At 34.0% G+C, this 16,143-nt stretch overlaps 1 protein-coding gene across 2 annotated transcripts; it reads right to left on the minus strand.

Annotated features, from left to right (window-relative positions):
- Nucleotides 1–112: 112 nt before the first annotated feature.
- Nucleotides 113–6,352, minus strand: LOC141683735 (putative protease Do-like 14). Of its 2 annotated transcripts, none has more exons than XM_074488488.1 (10): nt 6,225–6,352; nt 6,016–6,144; nt 5,109–5,248; nt 4,615–4,934; nt 4,448–4,508; nt 4,106–4,236; nt 3,907–4,027; nt 1,683–1,775; nt 655–776; nt 113–415 (listed from the first exon to the last, which is right to left on the minus strand). In XM_074488488.1, exons 1-10 carry the CDS (start codon nt 6,235–6,237, stop codon nt 376–378), a joined length of 1,170 nt encoding a protein of 389 aa, XP_074344589.1. In that variant the 5' UTR covers nt 6,238–6,352; the 3' UTR covers nt 113–375. The 2 variants fall into 2 exon arrangements, 1 of the variants encoding a protein (XP_074344589.1); XR_012560418.1 differs by lacking the exon at nt 113–415 and adding an exon at nt 3,520–3,625 and having other exon boundaries at nt 756–776.
- Nucleotides 6,353–16,143: the final 9,791 nt, after the last annotated feature.

Consider the following 16,143-nt stretch of genomic DNA (forward strand, 5'->3'; position numbering starts at 1 on the left):
ATCTAAATAAAAGTTTCTTATTTAAATTATTCGGAGATTTAATTTAATTTCGAGCATGATCTGAAATCAAAGATAATTGAAATGGAATGATGATGGAAACTGGCCAAGCTAGTGGGGCATTTCATACGGTTTTTTCTAGTATTTAGCAAAAACAAAATAGGTATTACAGTTGAGGATTCGATGATACAAAAATATCCTACACAAGAAACCTTGTACCAAATAAAAATATCTTACATTGTCTATCATATGCACAAGCGAAGGGTAATATATTATATATACAACCTTGAACATTTAATTATCAATAAAAAGGCACAGATACTACACATACTGCATCATGGTAACAGCGAATTTGAAGACCAAATAAAACCTCACTGCTCATAACTTGGTGCACCACTTTGGCTCTGGAACCGGCCACCTGAGAAATCAAAGAGCAAAATATAAAATATAAATTGCCCACAACAATTAGGGCGCTTATAAGAAAGGAAAAGGAAACAACTCATTTTCCTATATGTAGAGCCATCTCTCTCCACTCTCACCAACTCCGGCACATAAACTTTGCCAACTAAAGCTGACTCGGAAAAATCTACAAAGCTCATAGTCCTCACGCAAACTACTACTATATCAAAAACAGAAATAAGATTGTTCAAATCCTACCTATATGTGTTTGGGTTAGTCTTCACTGCTTCCACCACGAGACTCAATGGTCTATCAGCACTTTCTCTAACCACAACCAGCTCAACAGGTTTACCCTCCTTGTCCCACAATGCTTCATTTAGCTGATACCACCAACAGAAAGACCATGTCAAATATAATATCATGCAGTCAATAAAAACTAAACTGAAGTGCGTTCATTGATACACAAGATGTTAAAGGCACATGAAATAAAAACAGCCAACATACGGTTTACGAAACCAACCAACTTTCCGCTGATTTCTTACATGATGAAAACTTCAACTACTTGCATGCATGGCATCTATAAATTTGACTCCAAGTTATATGACCTGACCCCCAATTCCCAACGCTTGATTCCACAACTGCTTTATCCAAATATCCCGACTTCTCCAGTACACCAGACACAAGAGTTACATACGTACGTGTGGAAAATCATTCTCAATACCCCACCAGACCACTTATCTCAATCACGATTCTGATCTTAATTGTATAAAACAAGCATCTAAAACCTTCACCAAGATCCCCTGATCTTAATCTATTGTATATCCTCATTTTTTAGGAGAAAGTTTGGTTTCAACAGAATTTTTTATGGTTTACATTTTTATTAATTTTATTCCAGGCATACCCATAGGATAGCTCAGTAATAAACAAAGATGATCTTGGATGCCGAACAGAAAATTACCTACTAACATCCAAGGGTCATTTGAGGGGCTCAAACTTGTGTTGCCATTATGAGTAATATACAAATCGTGCACAAAAGCATTCCTTCAAGCTATATTTAACCAACCAACCAACTATTCAATCCCTATTCTGTACCCGCTAGTCCGCTGCCCGTTAGCTTAGTACATTACTATAAATTGAGTTAGAAATATTAATGTTTATGCATGCTGACATTAAAGAAGTTTCCAAATCTTTCATATAGGGCTACACTTCCTTGCAATCTACAGTGGTCCAAGGAAAGGATATATTTCAGTGGTCCCTTAGAAGGAAAGGATAAGAATATAAGATACCTCCAGGCAGCTTTGGACAAGATTTCCATCACAATTAATAATAACATCGCCAGCACGTAGCTCAGCGATATAAGCCGGAGATTTTGGTAATGCCTGTTAATAAAGGAACGTGCTTATGTGAGGATGAATCATACCAGAACTAAAATACATGAGAATGAAAAGGGAAGCAAAACCAAACCTTCTACCCCTCTCTCACAAAGCACACACAAACACACACACACAACAAAAGGTAATGCAAATATATCAAATGAATGAGCAGGAATATAAAAACCCTCCTGTACAATCACTGCTGAAAAGAGATATCCAACTTAGCAGGGGCTCCCATCTCAGCATAAACTCGAGCTTAACAGTTGTTCTTGGAAAGTAAAGGCACAAAGAGCAATGAACCTCTAACATACATACCACAATGCACATTAGAAGGCGATAGTGAGCCCGCCACCATATCTTTTACACATTGAAAAAAAATTGTCATGGTGATTTCTTGCTTACGTTTACCGACTCCAGAAACCAGTGGTCTAAATTCGGAACTCCCTGGAGTTATCGGCCAAGTTGGCCGAGTTTTAGAACACTGCTGACTGCCCAAAACTACAAGAGCTACTTAAGGGTGGTGGAACGTAATAATCAAGGTTAAAGTGACCAAGAGTAAAAATAATAATACCTCTCAACTTATTGAAGAAAAAAGCCAAGATGATGCATATAGATTTCTAAGTCTTCAGATCTGTAACCTGTCAGGACTTGTAAGTTCCTGAGCTGGTTGGTGACTTTTTTGTAGTTTTCTTTTAATAAGAGAGGTAGAACAGCTAGATTAAGCTGAGATAGAGAGCTATTAGACAGAAATAAGGTAGAAACAGAGAGATTAAGATCAGAAATGTAGAGAAAAGATGGAGAGCAGGTGAGATATGCAGGTGAGATATGCAGAAAAATTAAAGAGTTTTTAGAAGGAAAAGACCAGAGAGAGAGAGGGAGGGAGCTGGTGGAAAATATTATAGGAGCACTTAGTAACTAACTGAATAATAATTATCAAAAAAAAAACTGAGTAATGAGCATAATACCCTCACATACTAATAGTACTAGTACTCATACAGATTCCACTACTTAGCACAGTATTACTACTTCAATATACTGTAACACTACTAATACTGATTCTGACAAACCCCAAAAAAATCCATACCCACTGCTTCAAACCACCAAACTGTTGAAGAGGGATACCCCTTCAAAAGATTTTTCAGCAACCAAACTGTGACTTATAATTCCAAGACTATGTACTACGCTTACTTTGTCAATACATAATTACAAATTCTTATTCCCGGAAGTTTTGATTGCTCATATTATATTAAACCTATAGCTCATAACCGAATCGAGAAGATCGTTACGAAAAAAATATGATCCCAAACCAAGAAAAAAAAATGATTAGAATTTGCAGCCCTTTGTCATCAATGAAAGGAAAGTGAGGTTTAGGTAATTGACAAACTTATATATGCTCTGCATATGATAAACTACAGGATAATTAAAAATATTGTCCCGTACCTACTAAAAATATTTGTGAACCTAAAATGTTTCTTTTGGTTTACCAAAGGCTAGTTACTTGTAGCCATAGTCTGCACTCTGCACTAATCCATACAAGCAGGTGGGTTTAATTATGTCAGACATTTCAATGATTCTCGTATTCATATTTTGGTAGGATGTTTAGATGATAAGAGATTTAACTCAAACAAAACCTTCCAAAGCATTACTAAATAGACTTATATTTATATTATACGTGTATAGATAAAGACAATGAGAAACAACATTCCTTTTTTTCTATTTTTGTATTCATAAAACCGTAAAGGAAAAGTACATTCGAAACTGCAACAGACTGGAATGGCGCATCTTATCAGGAGATCCTCTGAAGAGGAGAGAGATCATTGAGGGACCCATGTTATGAGGAGAGAGATAGAGATAACCTATTACCAAATAAAGTGATGTTGCATCAATGTGAAAACACCAATAAAGGCAAATGCTGCAACATTCAGGGAATGAAGACCAAAAAATGCTATCATAAACCAAATACCCATTTCATATTGAAAAACCATTTCGAGCCATTTAAGCAGGTATCAATGAATTTTGTGAAACTTAAAGAAAAGTATGGTTCTGATTTCTGAAGACATGCTGGTCTTATACTCTTATGCTTTGATGATCAAAGAAACTGTAAGAACATATACCAATATCATACAGCAGAACAAACCTGTTTTATGATAGCCCCTTTGACAACATGCGGGAACTTTTGGTTTAATATTTCCAGCTCATGCAAACTTCCGCCATAAAGATCAATGACACTTATCCCAATCCAAGGATGTGGAACTCGACTAGAAACGATGCATTTTAGTAGTCAATTTAAAGCCATCAATATTACATACAAAAAGAACATTAAGTTTTAACATTACCATTGTTTCTTTAGATCCCTATAGCATCGGTACACTATGTTGATTGGAAGAAATGGAGTGTATGAGCCATCGTAGAAGTTAATTCCAATAACTTCTCCAAGACTATTGACAAGAGGTCCACCCATACCATTCTGGTGACAAAACTAATGTTAATTAGAAGTCTAACGAATACGACTATGCTGCAATAGTGCACTTATAGAAAGAAAACTGTAAATATAGTAGTAGATAAATGAACTGGGAATGAAAGTATGCATAGTGTCTAATTATAATTACACATGTATATGGAAAGAAAGAAATAGGTATTGATGTGTGTGAACCCTAGTTCAGTCTGATAGGGAACACCTTTTTAATTTGGCAACTTGCAATGAGAAGCTCTTTACAGTCAAATTTACAATCACCATAGCTGGAAGATAAACAAGGAAACTCTAACATCAAAAAGACACAAGTGTAAAGCAAGATTTGATGTTTATGGCCAAGATCAAAAATCCATCTTGAGTGTTGACGAGTACCTGAATTCACCAGGTGCGGCCATAATATTATAGGAATCTGCAAAATAGCGCCCTAAGGCTAATACCTGCGTACCGGGATATAGAGAAAACCGATTCGAAGATATTGCTAAATCTTGACTTCCAACAAAGTGGGATGATTTCAATTCTTCAATACACCCGCGGTTACCAGGATCTAAAGGCACAGAACTATCAATAAGCCTAATAGTTGAAGTTGGTAGAGGTGCATCGGAGTTTATTTTAATTATAGCAATGTTGTAGTGGAAGTCGATAGCAAACAGTTCGCCTTTAAAGAAGGCACCACCTGCCATGTACACATCAATCTGCAAGAGTACGACTGAGTATGTCAAAGTTGACATTCACAAAGGAGACTAGAGATTTGAAAATCCATCAATTTATGCAAGCAAAAATGAGGAAAAAGAGATAAGCTTTTTTTTAAAATAATTAAAGTTGAGTTTGCAGATTAAAGACAACTGCAAATAATCACTATCACTAACCTTGAGATCATCAGCTACCATAGCTGCAGCACTTGGACTTTGCAAGAGAATAGCAGAAGTCAATATGGTACTTGTAAAGGTCCCACACCCCTGATCACACTCCATTATGAACCCAGAACAAGTAAACAGCTGTTTGTCATCTGGAAAGGACATTTTTGACAAGCGCAGTTACTAATAATTTAAAAATATCACCTTAATATCCAAACACACATACACATGCACATGTATAAGCAAGTCGCAAACTTTACTAAATTTCTCGAATTCAAACACAAAAAAACAATCCTGAACTTCAACTAATCTCAGCTGCAGAAACACAATCAAGCATTACACAAAACAAAAGACCTCCAAACAAATAGGGTATCGCATTTCCCAAAAATCAAAAAAACACAGAAACATATCACATACATATCAGCGGGACACAAACTTGATCGGAATTCTCTCTCTCTCTCTCCCTCCCTCCCTCTCTCGCTCTCTCTCTCTCTCTCTCTCTCTCTCCCTCCCTCCCTCCCTCCCTCCCTCTCTCGCTCTCTCTCTCTCTCTCTCTCTCTCTCTGTCTCTCTCTCTCCCTCCCTCCCTCTCCCTCCCTCTTTCTCTCTCTCCCCCCTCTCCCTCTCTCTCACGCCCTCTCTCCCTCTCCCTCCCTCTCTCTCCCTCTCCCTCCATCACTCTCTCTCTCTCCCTCTCTCTTGCTCCCTCTCCCTCTCCCTCTCCCTTTCCCTCTCCCTCTCTCTAGCTCTCCCTCTCCCTCTCTCTAGCTCTCCCTCTCCCTCTCTCTAGCTCTCTCTCTCTCTCTCTCAAGTGTGAATAAGAAGCTAATACACAGAATCCAATATACTCAACAGTACAAATGAATCTTGCGCAAGGTAAGCATATCAATTTGCCTTATAAATAATAAAAAAAAAAGTACCCGAGTAAGAAGTGAGACACACAACACTTGGGGAAGCTTTCAAAACAGATTTCTTGGTATCAATGTCCAGATTGTTTGCATCACCACCGAATCTTCCATAAGCGTTTATATAAACCGTATAACTGTTCACTGTAATTCAACATAAAAATTAACAACAACACATACAATTTATACAAACAAACAAATACTTATCAAGCGTGTTCTCACACCTAATCTCCCCATATCCTTCAGTCTATTTACCAGGTCGTAATAGCCTTTCTCCCCCTTTTCATAAACTTTCTTCTTGCTTCTGACCCATCTACAAATTTAACCCATGGGTCTATGGCCCAACTTCTAATACAATCAAATACCGGCCCCATAGCCCACTTTGTAATGTCGGTGATAGGGTTAGTATCTATTTTCAAAAAACGTCCTATGGAAATGACTTTAGATGTTCGTAATTAAATGATATAGCACTTTCGATATTTTCTTAACTTTTTTTTATCGTAGTTGATATGCAGCCGCGCGACAAGCTCTGGCTCATAGGAGGCATAATCAATATTCTAAGTCAAGATCTCTACTGATCACAGATTAAGTGTTACAGAGAAGTCATTCGAGAACTTCAGAATGACTTATCGAGAAGTCAGAAAAGCTACTAGAGAACTCAGAGATATCGACAAGCCAATTTGAAGACATGAAGAATGGAGATATCGACAAGTCATTTCTTCACTAGAGAACTATGAGATATCGACAAGTCAAAATATCACTAGAGAACTTTGAGATATCGACAAGTCAATATATAGAATTCTGAGATATCGACAAGTCAAAAATATCATTAGAGAACTCCAATTATATATTTTATATTTTATCACTAGAGTTATACTAGTATATAACTCGTACGATGTACTGTTGTTTTTATCATTATATATTGTAAAATATAATTTTAATATATTGGTGTTGAAATTCGAACCTTATACCCCTTATATAATAATTTTACAATGCACTACATTTATTTTTATCATTACATATTATAAATTATAATTTTAATATGTTATTGGTAGGATTCGAACCTTATACCCATTATATAATAATTTTTAAAATTATATTAAACGGTTTTTAATTTGAGTTCCCAAGTACCAACAACTAATTTTTTAATGTTTCGTCTTTAATATAATAGTAAGATACCATTTTTAATAGTGTATTGTCTAAGGGTGTATTCAATCAAGATTTTTAAATTTTTGTAGGGATTTTCAAATTTCATAAATATTCAATTTAGATTTTGAAAAATTATTAAAAATCTGGAGCTATTCAATTTGAATGCTAAAAAGTCTATTAAAATCTTAATGTATTCATACACATAATTAAGGGGTCTCGTTAAAATACACTTATTTTTAAAGATATTTACAAAAATACTACTTGATTAAAAATAATTCACAGTAATACAATTTTCCCAACAAATGTTTCCCAACAAATTCCCAAAACATTAGGTGTCATTTTGTGATAGGTTATTTTTCACATATATGTAAAAGACCCCACGTGTATTAATATGAGTCAACTGATTACAACATGCCATGTGTCCTTTGGGAGCTATTTTGTGAGCTATTTTGGTACATCTAGCACTACTCTGTTTTAATATTTATTTATAAAAATACAATATGCAACCATTGCAACTTCAAATGCAACTCTAATTCAGAAGTTTGAAAAAAATATTTTTTCGGATCGTAACCCTTGAACTTTATTTTTTACAATAAATTTGTGTTGTTACATTGTTGACATATTGTAATTAACGTAATGCAACTTTATAAGCAACTGCAATCGATCAAAAATCAACATTCAAGTGACCTAGTTTTGCAAATATAGTGTTTGTTTGGAAATTTTTAAAACAATTAACTTATAACTTAAAATTAATAAGTGACTTATAAGTGTTAAATAGATGAATACATATATGTTATATAAGTGTTTGGATAATTTTAATTATTGTTATACCACTAATTTTGATGATAACATACAACAAGCTAAGAAGGCTGATTTGATTATATTAGCAAGCTATTAAGTTAGAATTAATATATATTATAGAAGACTTTTCTAATTCTGTTTCCAATTATGTTTTGCAAGACATATTATAGACATATCAGTAACATTGATTACAAATATGTCATCAATATTAATTTTATGAAAACAGAGTTTGTCAGCAAGCTAACAGTTAAATGCAGAGCATGTCAACAAGAAGCGAGCCTCCGCTTACAAGCTGTTAAAGATAGGGCTGAGTAAAAAATTGAAATAAAACCGAAATCGAGCCGAAACCGGTAAAAACGATAATAAGTGAGCCTATTGTTGTGCAAGACATGCTTGTACAATAATAAGACTAAGTCAAATTGACAACCCTAAGTAAGTTGTATTGTAATCTAAGTTTGCATTTTGTATTGTACCACTTAAGCCTGTAAAAATGTTCAAGAGCAGACTTGAGTCTTTTTCTGTAAACAGTATCAAGCCTAAGAATTCTATCTGGAAGAATATCATGCCTTAGAAGAATTATGAAGAAGCTTGGAGTTGAATAAATCTGTTTTGGGAAAAATATTCTAAGTCAATATCTCTACAAGTCACATATTAAGTGTTACAGAGAAGTCATTCGAGAACTTCAGAATGACTTATCGAGAAGTTAGAAAAGCTACTAGAGAACTCAGAGATATCGACAAGCCAATTTGAAGACATGAAGAATGGAGATATCGACAAGTCATTTCTTCACTAGAGAACTATGAGATATCGACAAGTCAAAATATCACTAGAGAACTTTGAGATATCGACAAGTCAAAATATCACTAGAGAACTCTGAGATATCGACACGTCAAAAATATCACTAGAGAACTCCAATTATATATTTTATATTTTATCACTAGAGTTATACTAGTATATAACTCGTACGATGTACTGTTGTTTTTATCATTATATATTGTAAAATATAATTTTAATATATTGGTGTTGAAATTCGAACCTTATACCCCTTATATAATAATTTTACAATGCACTACATTTATTTTTATCATTACATATTATAAATTATAATTTTAATTTGTTATTGGTAGGATTCGAACCTTATACCCATTATATAATAATTTTTAAAATTATATTAAACGGTTTTTAATTTGAGTTCCCAAGTACCAACAGCCAATTTTTTAATGTTTGGTCTTTAATATAATAATAAGATACCATTTTTTAATAATGTATAGTCTAAGGGTGTATTTAATCAAGATTTTAAACTTTTTTAGGATTTTCAAATTTCATAGATATTCAATTTAGATTTTGAAAAATTATTAAAAATCTGGAGCTATTCAATTTGAATGGTAAAAAGTCCATTAAAATCTTAATGTATTCGTACACATAGTTAAGGGGTTTCGTTAAAATACACTTCTTTTTAAAGATATTTACAAAAATACTACTTGATTAAAAATAATTCACAGTAATCAATTTTCCCAACAAATGTTTCCCAACAAATTTCTAAAACATTAGGTGTCAGTTTGTGATTGGTTATTTTCACATATATGTAAAAAACCCTACGTGTATTAATATGAGTCAACTGATTACAATATGCCATATGTTTTTTGGGAGCTATTTTGGTACCTCTAGCACTACTCTGTTTTAATATTTATTTTTTAAAAATACAATATGCAACCATTGTAACTTCAAATGCAACTCTAATTCAGAAGTTTCAAAAAAAATATTTTTTCGGACCGTATCCCTTGAACTTTATTTTTTACAATAAATTTTTGTTGTTACGTTGTTGACATATTATAATTAACGTAATGCAACTTTATAAGCAACTGCAATCGATCAAAAATCAACATCCAAGTGACCTAGTTTTGCAAATATAGTGTTTGTTTGAAATTTTTTAAAATAATTAACTTATAACTTAAAATTAATAAGTGACTTATAAGTGTTAAATTGATGAATACATATATGTTATATAAGTGTTTGGATAATTTTAATTATTGTTATACCACTAATTTTGATGATAACATACAACAAGCTAAGAAGGCTGATTCGATTATATTAGCAAGCTATTAAGTCAGAATTGATATATATTATAGAAGACTTTTCTAATTCTGTTTCTAATTATGTTTTGCAAGACATATTACAAACATATCAGTAACATTGATTACAAATATGTCATCAATATTAATTTTATGAAAACAGAGTTTGTCAGCAAGCTAACAGTTAAATGCAGAGCATGTCAACAAGAAGCGAGCCTCCGCCTAGAAGCTGTTGAAGATAGGGCTGAGTAAAAAATTAAAATAAAATTGAAATCGAGCCAAAACCGGTAAAACGATAATAACTGAGACTATTGTTGTGCAAGACATGTCTGTACAATAACAAGACTAAGTCAAATTGACAACCCTGAGTAAGTTGTATTGTAATCTAAGTTTGCATTTTCTATTGTACCACTTAAGTCTGTAAAAATGTTCAAGAGCAGACTTGAGTCTTGTTCTGTAAACAGTATCAAGCCTAAGAATTCTCTATCTGGAAGAAGATCATGCCTTAGAAGAATTATGAAGAAGGTTGGAGTTGAATAAATCTGTTTTGAGAAAAATATTCTAAGTCAAGATCTCTACAAGTGTGACGCCCTCCAAACCCGGGGTCAAGATTGGGGGGTCACTAGCCAATAAACTATAATAAAATAATCACAGCGGAATAAAATAATAAATATGACCCCTTTACCTGCACTGGATCGATCACAGGTTATTGTATGAAACAGACACTAATACAAACCAACTGTTATTACAAACCATAAGTCTAATTAGTTTTACAACTTTTTCAAATTTTATTACAAACTTTTATACTATTCAAGCATCCCAAACTGTCTACCTGGAAAACACACCAAACTATTTACAAGCACTCGACTTCTGATCAAACTTGGGACTCAAGCCTGCTCTGGCTTAGATGAAAGATTAGAATAATAAACAAGTATGAGCGAAAGAAATGCTCAGCAAGCAGTATAAAGTTTGTAAGTGAACAACAATAACAATATCTGAGTAAAATCAGAAGCTGATATAAACTTTAAAGTTTAAGCGACAGTTTAATAAAACACAATTATGCACTATGTTGTTCCTGATGATCAGTCATGAAACAACACCGGTATCCCGCAGCCATACCGTAAATATAGGTATCGATATCCCGCAGCCATACCGTACCTATTGGATATCCATGAAGAAGGCATATATTCGCTTAGTAAGATATTACACTTTCGTATAATAACTCACGCTGGACCGGTGCCTCGGCCTTTTACGCTAACCGATAAACAATTCACAAAATAATTTTGATTAAAGGAGTCAGATCAATGACATCCTTATCCATTCAACTCCCCATATCACATGGTCCGGAGTTATCTCAACAACTGATGGCGAAATAACTAGAACAATTAGTTATTCGCTAATCTCAATTCAATGTTTCACTATATAGAGTATATCTGGATAATATAGTTATTCACTATCTATCGAATCAAAGGATTGGTTCTAGCAGAATGATTGCTAGAAATAAAAGAATGTTAATAAATATAGGAGTATTGATATCCAATATGCTATCAGAGTATTTATAAATAGTTCTTGTATTTGAGTATGTAAACAATAAACTATTCTGAATTTAGAATAGGGGAGAATACTTGCCTGGTATGCTTGATAACTTCTTACTATTACTCTGGCTTATAGCTGTTGGTTACTATCTTCGTCAAACATTTGACCGCACTCCTTGCTACCCGATTCTATAAACAAAAGGACTATCTTAATTGACATAATCAAACTCAATCGACGTAACTATACGTCTTGACATCTACCCGATCGTTTATAACTAATCATGGCATTTTAAAACTATAAATAGACAGCATGCATATCACATAACACGTAATCATGGTATTCGTATAGCATATAATCACATATTCCATATAACACATAGATCAGATAGTCAACAAATAGGTTTTAAAAAGTTCAGAACTGAAATTGGTTTAATAACGGTATTTATCGATTAAATACCGACTCAGACTGATACACAAATCAAATGACATTGCAATACAAAAGAAATTAGGACTTGAAAGTATTTTTATTAAAAGGGTAATATTTTTCTGAGTCTATACGCGTTCGTTTCGTATTAAACGGACGAACGATTTATTTATTACGAATAAACTAAGAAATAAATAGAATTAAATCAATTAATAATAATATTAATTGATTTTTAAATACCAAAATATAATTTTTTAAAAGCCTAAAATAATTTTTAGGAATTATTTGAATTAATTATAAATAATTTACATTTATTTTACTATTTATAAATGAAATTAATTGATTAAATGATTTTTAATCAACTAATTAAATTCATAAATAATTAACTAAAATGAATTATAAATAATTAAATCAAATTAAATTTTTGAAAATAATAAAAGAAAATAATTTTAGGAATTTAAAATAATTAAGAAAATGATTTTTAGAATTAAAAATAATAAGTAAATGATTTTTAAATATAACCTAAATGATTTTTGGAAATAAGAAAGTAATTTTAAAATAAATTATAAAAAGTAAATACAGAAACAGATTTTTAGTTTGGGTTTCTGGAAATAATAGATCAAAAGCGGGTCGGGGACAAAACTAAACGGGTTGGCAGAAAACCCGGCCGGGTCGCCAAAACAACCCGCCGGATTTCTAGAAACCCAGAAACTGGTGAGTTCTCCGGCGGCCGCGGCGAAAGTCCGGCGAAGTCCAGAATGGCCCAAACACGATAGTTTTAATCAGTTTTTGCAGCAATCTTAATCCAAATCACGATACAATCAACTCTGTGAACCCAGAATTAACAACCATCATCGGAGTTGTAATCTCCGATCAAAGCTCGAGTTCTCCGATGAACTAATCGGAAAAAAAACGAATTCACTCGTTTCTGAACCAAACAATGCGGTTTATAGCTTAAATCAACCCTCTAAGCATTTACAATCTATCTGTATCATCAAACTCCATCACCAATCAAAAAATATTCAAAAAAATCAAATTAAAAAAACTCTAAAACCAAGAACTCGGTTTTAATGAAATCTTAATCAAAATTAATGAATCAATATACCAAATCGATCCTTAGAATCCCAGAACATCAATCAAGCAACCAAAACATGAACCAATCCTTTAATAATCAAAAACGAATTTAAATAACAAAAAAAATGAAAAAAACGAAGTTACAGAAGAATCAACCTCAGTTAATGATGTTTATATCAATAGATGGAGCTTGAAGAGAGATTCAAATCGACTATTTGAGCGTCCCAAACGGATCCTGGAATCACCTTCAACTTTGGATTTTAATTCTTACCCTCAAGAACACCCCCAAGAATAATTCTTGATTTTTATGAATTTCTGAATTTTTTTATAATATAAAAATAAATAAATAAATAACAGCAGTCAGCTATTTATATTTTCACAAAAATTATACCCCAAAATAAATTAAGGGTGTTTTTATCCCCTAATTATAATAATTAGGGCCCCAAAATAATAATTACGGGGATAATTTTAAAAACGATAAAATACAAAATTAATGTCAAAATTCCCCAAAATTGCGAATAATTCAAAAATAAGAAAATAAAGGGTATTTGAAATACGAGTAATTTTATAAAAATAAAAACATCGATTTTGTGGGGCTGACGTCCCGGTGGGGTCCCGGTCCGTTAATTTTTGAAAAATGGAAACGATCCCTAAATTACCAGAAAATCCCGAAAACACGTAAAATACATTCAAACGCGCATAAAATCAAATAAAACAGGTATCTTAATAAAGACGCTAATAAATACGCGTCCCGATTGCAGATAAGTTCATATAATTGCAGTTTAAACCTATTTTAATCAATCGAGAATTTATCTGGCCCGCACAGAAACACACATAACAGTTATAACATCTCATATCATGGCAACAGTTACTTTAGACACATAATATTTATTTATTTAACATATAATATTCACATAATTTTCCCGGTTATTACATCCTTCCCCCCTTAACAAGATTCTGTCCTCAAAATCAGCTTAGGAAAACAAATGAGGATACTTGGATCGCATTTCGCCTTCCAATTCCCAGGTCGACTCTTCAACCTTGGGATTCCTCCACAAGACTCGCACTAAAGATACAGACTTATTCCTAAGTACTCTTTCTTTCTTATCTAAAATCTGCACTGGTTGCTCTACAAAAGATAAATCTGGCTGAATCTCGATTGGCTCATATTCTATCACATGATTGGAATCAGGCAAATAACGCTTCAACATTGACACGTGGAACACGTTGTGGATATGCTGCATGTAAGGTGGTAACGCCAACTCGTAAGCAACCTTTCCCACACGCCTCAAAATCTCAAAAGGGCCAACATAACGCGGATTCAGCTTTCCTTTCTTTCCGAATCTCGATAAACCCTTCCAAGGCGAAACCTTTAATAACACTGCTTCACCAACTTCAAATTCCATATCCTTTCTGGCAGGATCAACATATTTGCGTTGACGATCTTGAGCTGCAACTAACCGTTTCCGAATGAGTTCTATTTTCTCTTTTGTCTGCGGGATCAATTCTGGACCCAAAATCTTTCTTTCACCAACTTCTTCCCAACATATTGGAAATCTGCATCTTCTCCCGTACAAAGCTTCGTAAGGCGGCATTCCAATGCTGGCATGATAACTGTTGTTGTAGGAGAATTCAACCAATGGCAAATGTTCGTCCCAACTCCCTTCAAAATCTAGTGCACATACTCTTAACATATCTTCAATAGTTTAAATCGTTCTTTCACTTTGACCGTCTGTCTGCGGATGATACGCGGTACTCATGTTCAGCTTCGTTCCGAGACAATCTTGAAAACTTCTCCAAAATCTTGAATTAAATAGAGGATCTCTGTCTGAAACTATGGATACTGGAACTCCATATCGAATCACAATTTCCTTAAGATATAACGAACCAATTTATCCATTGAAAATCTCTCGTTGATAGGAAGAAAATGCGCTGACTTCGTCAATCTATCGATAATAACCCAAATAGCATCATGATTTGCCCTGGTCCTCGGTAATCCAACTACGAAATCCATCGCGATATGTTCCCACTTCCATTCTGGAATGTCCAATGGCTGTAACAGTCCACTGGGTCTTTGATGTTCCGCTTTGACTCGCTGGCAAGTGTAACACTTACTTACCCATTCTGCAATTTCCTTCTTCATGCCTGGCCACCAAAAATTTTCTCTTAAGTCTCTGTACATCTTCGTACTTCCAGGATGAATTGAATATCTGGAGTTGTGAGCGTCTCGAAAAATTTCATCTTTCAACTCGGCCACGTTGGGTATCCATATTCTGGAAGAAAATCTTAATATTCCTTTATCATCCTTTTGACTCCCTATCTCTTCTCCTGTCAAGTTGTCTCTTTTATGGCTCATAACTTCTTCCTGACATCTTCTTATTTTCTCTAATAGTTCTGGTTGAAAAGACATTGCACACAATACCTCTATAGACATACTTGGGGTACTGACCTCTATTTCCAGTTTCTCAAATTCCTTGATCAATTCCTCAGATGAAGTTATCATGTTTAACCTTTCTTTTCAGCTCAGAGCGTCGGCCACCACATTTGCTTTGCATGGATGATAGTTGATAGTACAGTCGTAATCCTTGATTAGTTCTAGCCATCTTCTCTGCCTCATGTTCAATTCCTTCTGGGTGAAGATATACTTTAAACTCTTGTGGTCCGTGTAGATTTCGTACTTTTCCCAATACAAATAATGCCTCCAAATCTTTAATGCAAACACTATAGCTGCCAATTCCAAATCATGCGTCGGATACTTCTCTTCATGTGGTTTCAGTTGTTTTGAAGCGTAGGCTATCACTTTATCATGCTGCATTAGAACACATCCCAATCCTTGGTATGACGCGTCACTGTAGATCATAAAATTTCCTTGTTCATCTGGCAAGACTAGCACTGGAGAAGATACTAATCTATTCTTTAATTCTTGGAAACTTTCCTCGCACTTCTCGTCCCATTCAAATTTCTGGTTCTTCCTGGTGAGCTTTGTCAACGGCGTAGCTATTTTTACAAAATCTTGCACGAATCTTCTGTAGTAACCTGCTAATCCCATGAAACTTCGTACTTCTGTTGGTGTTTTTGGCCTCTCCCA

Source organism: Apium graveolens, chromosome 9 (assembly GCF_009905375.1).
Source record: "Apium graveolens cultivar Ventura chromosome 9, ASM990537v1, whole genome shotgun sequence".
In the NCBI taxonomy this organism is placed as follows: Eukaryota; Viridiplantae; Streptophyta; class Magnoliopsida; order Apiales; family Apiaceae; genus Apium; species Apium graveolens.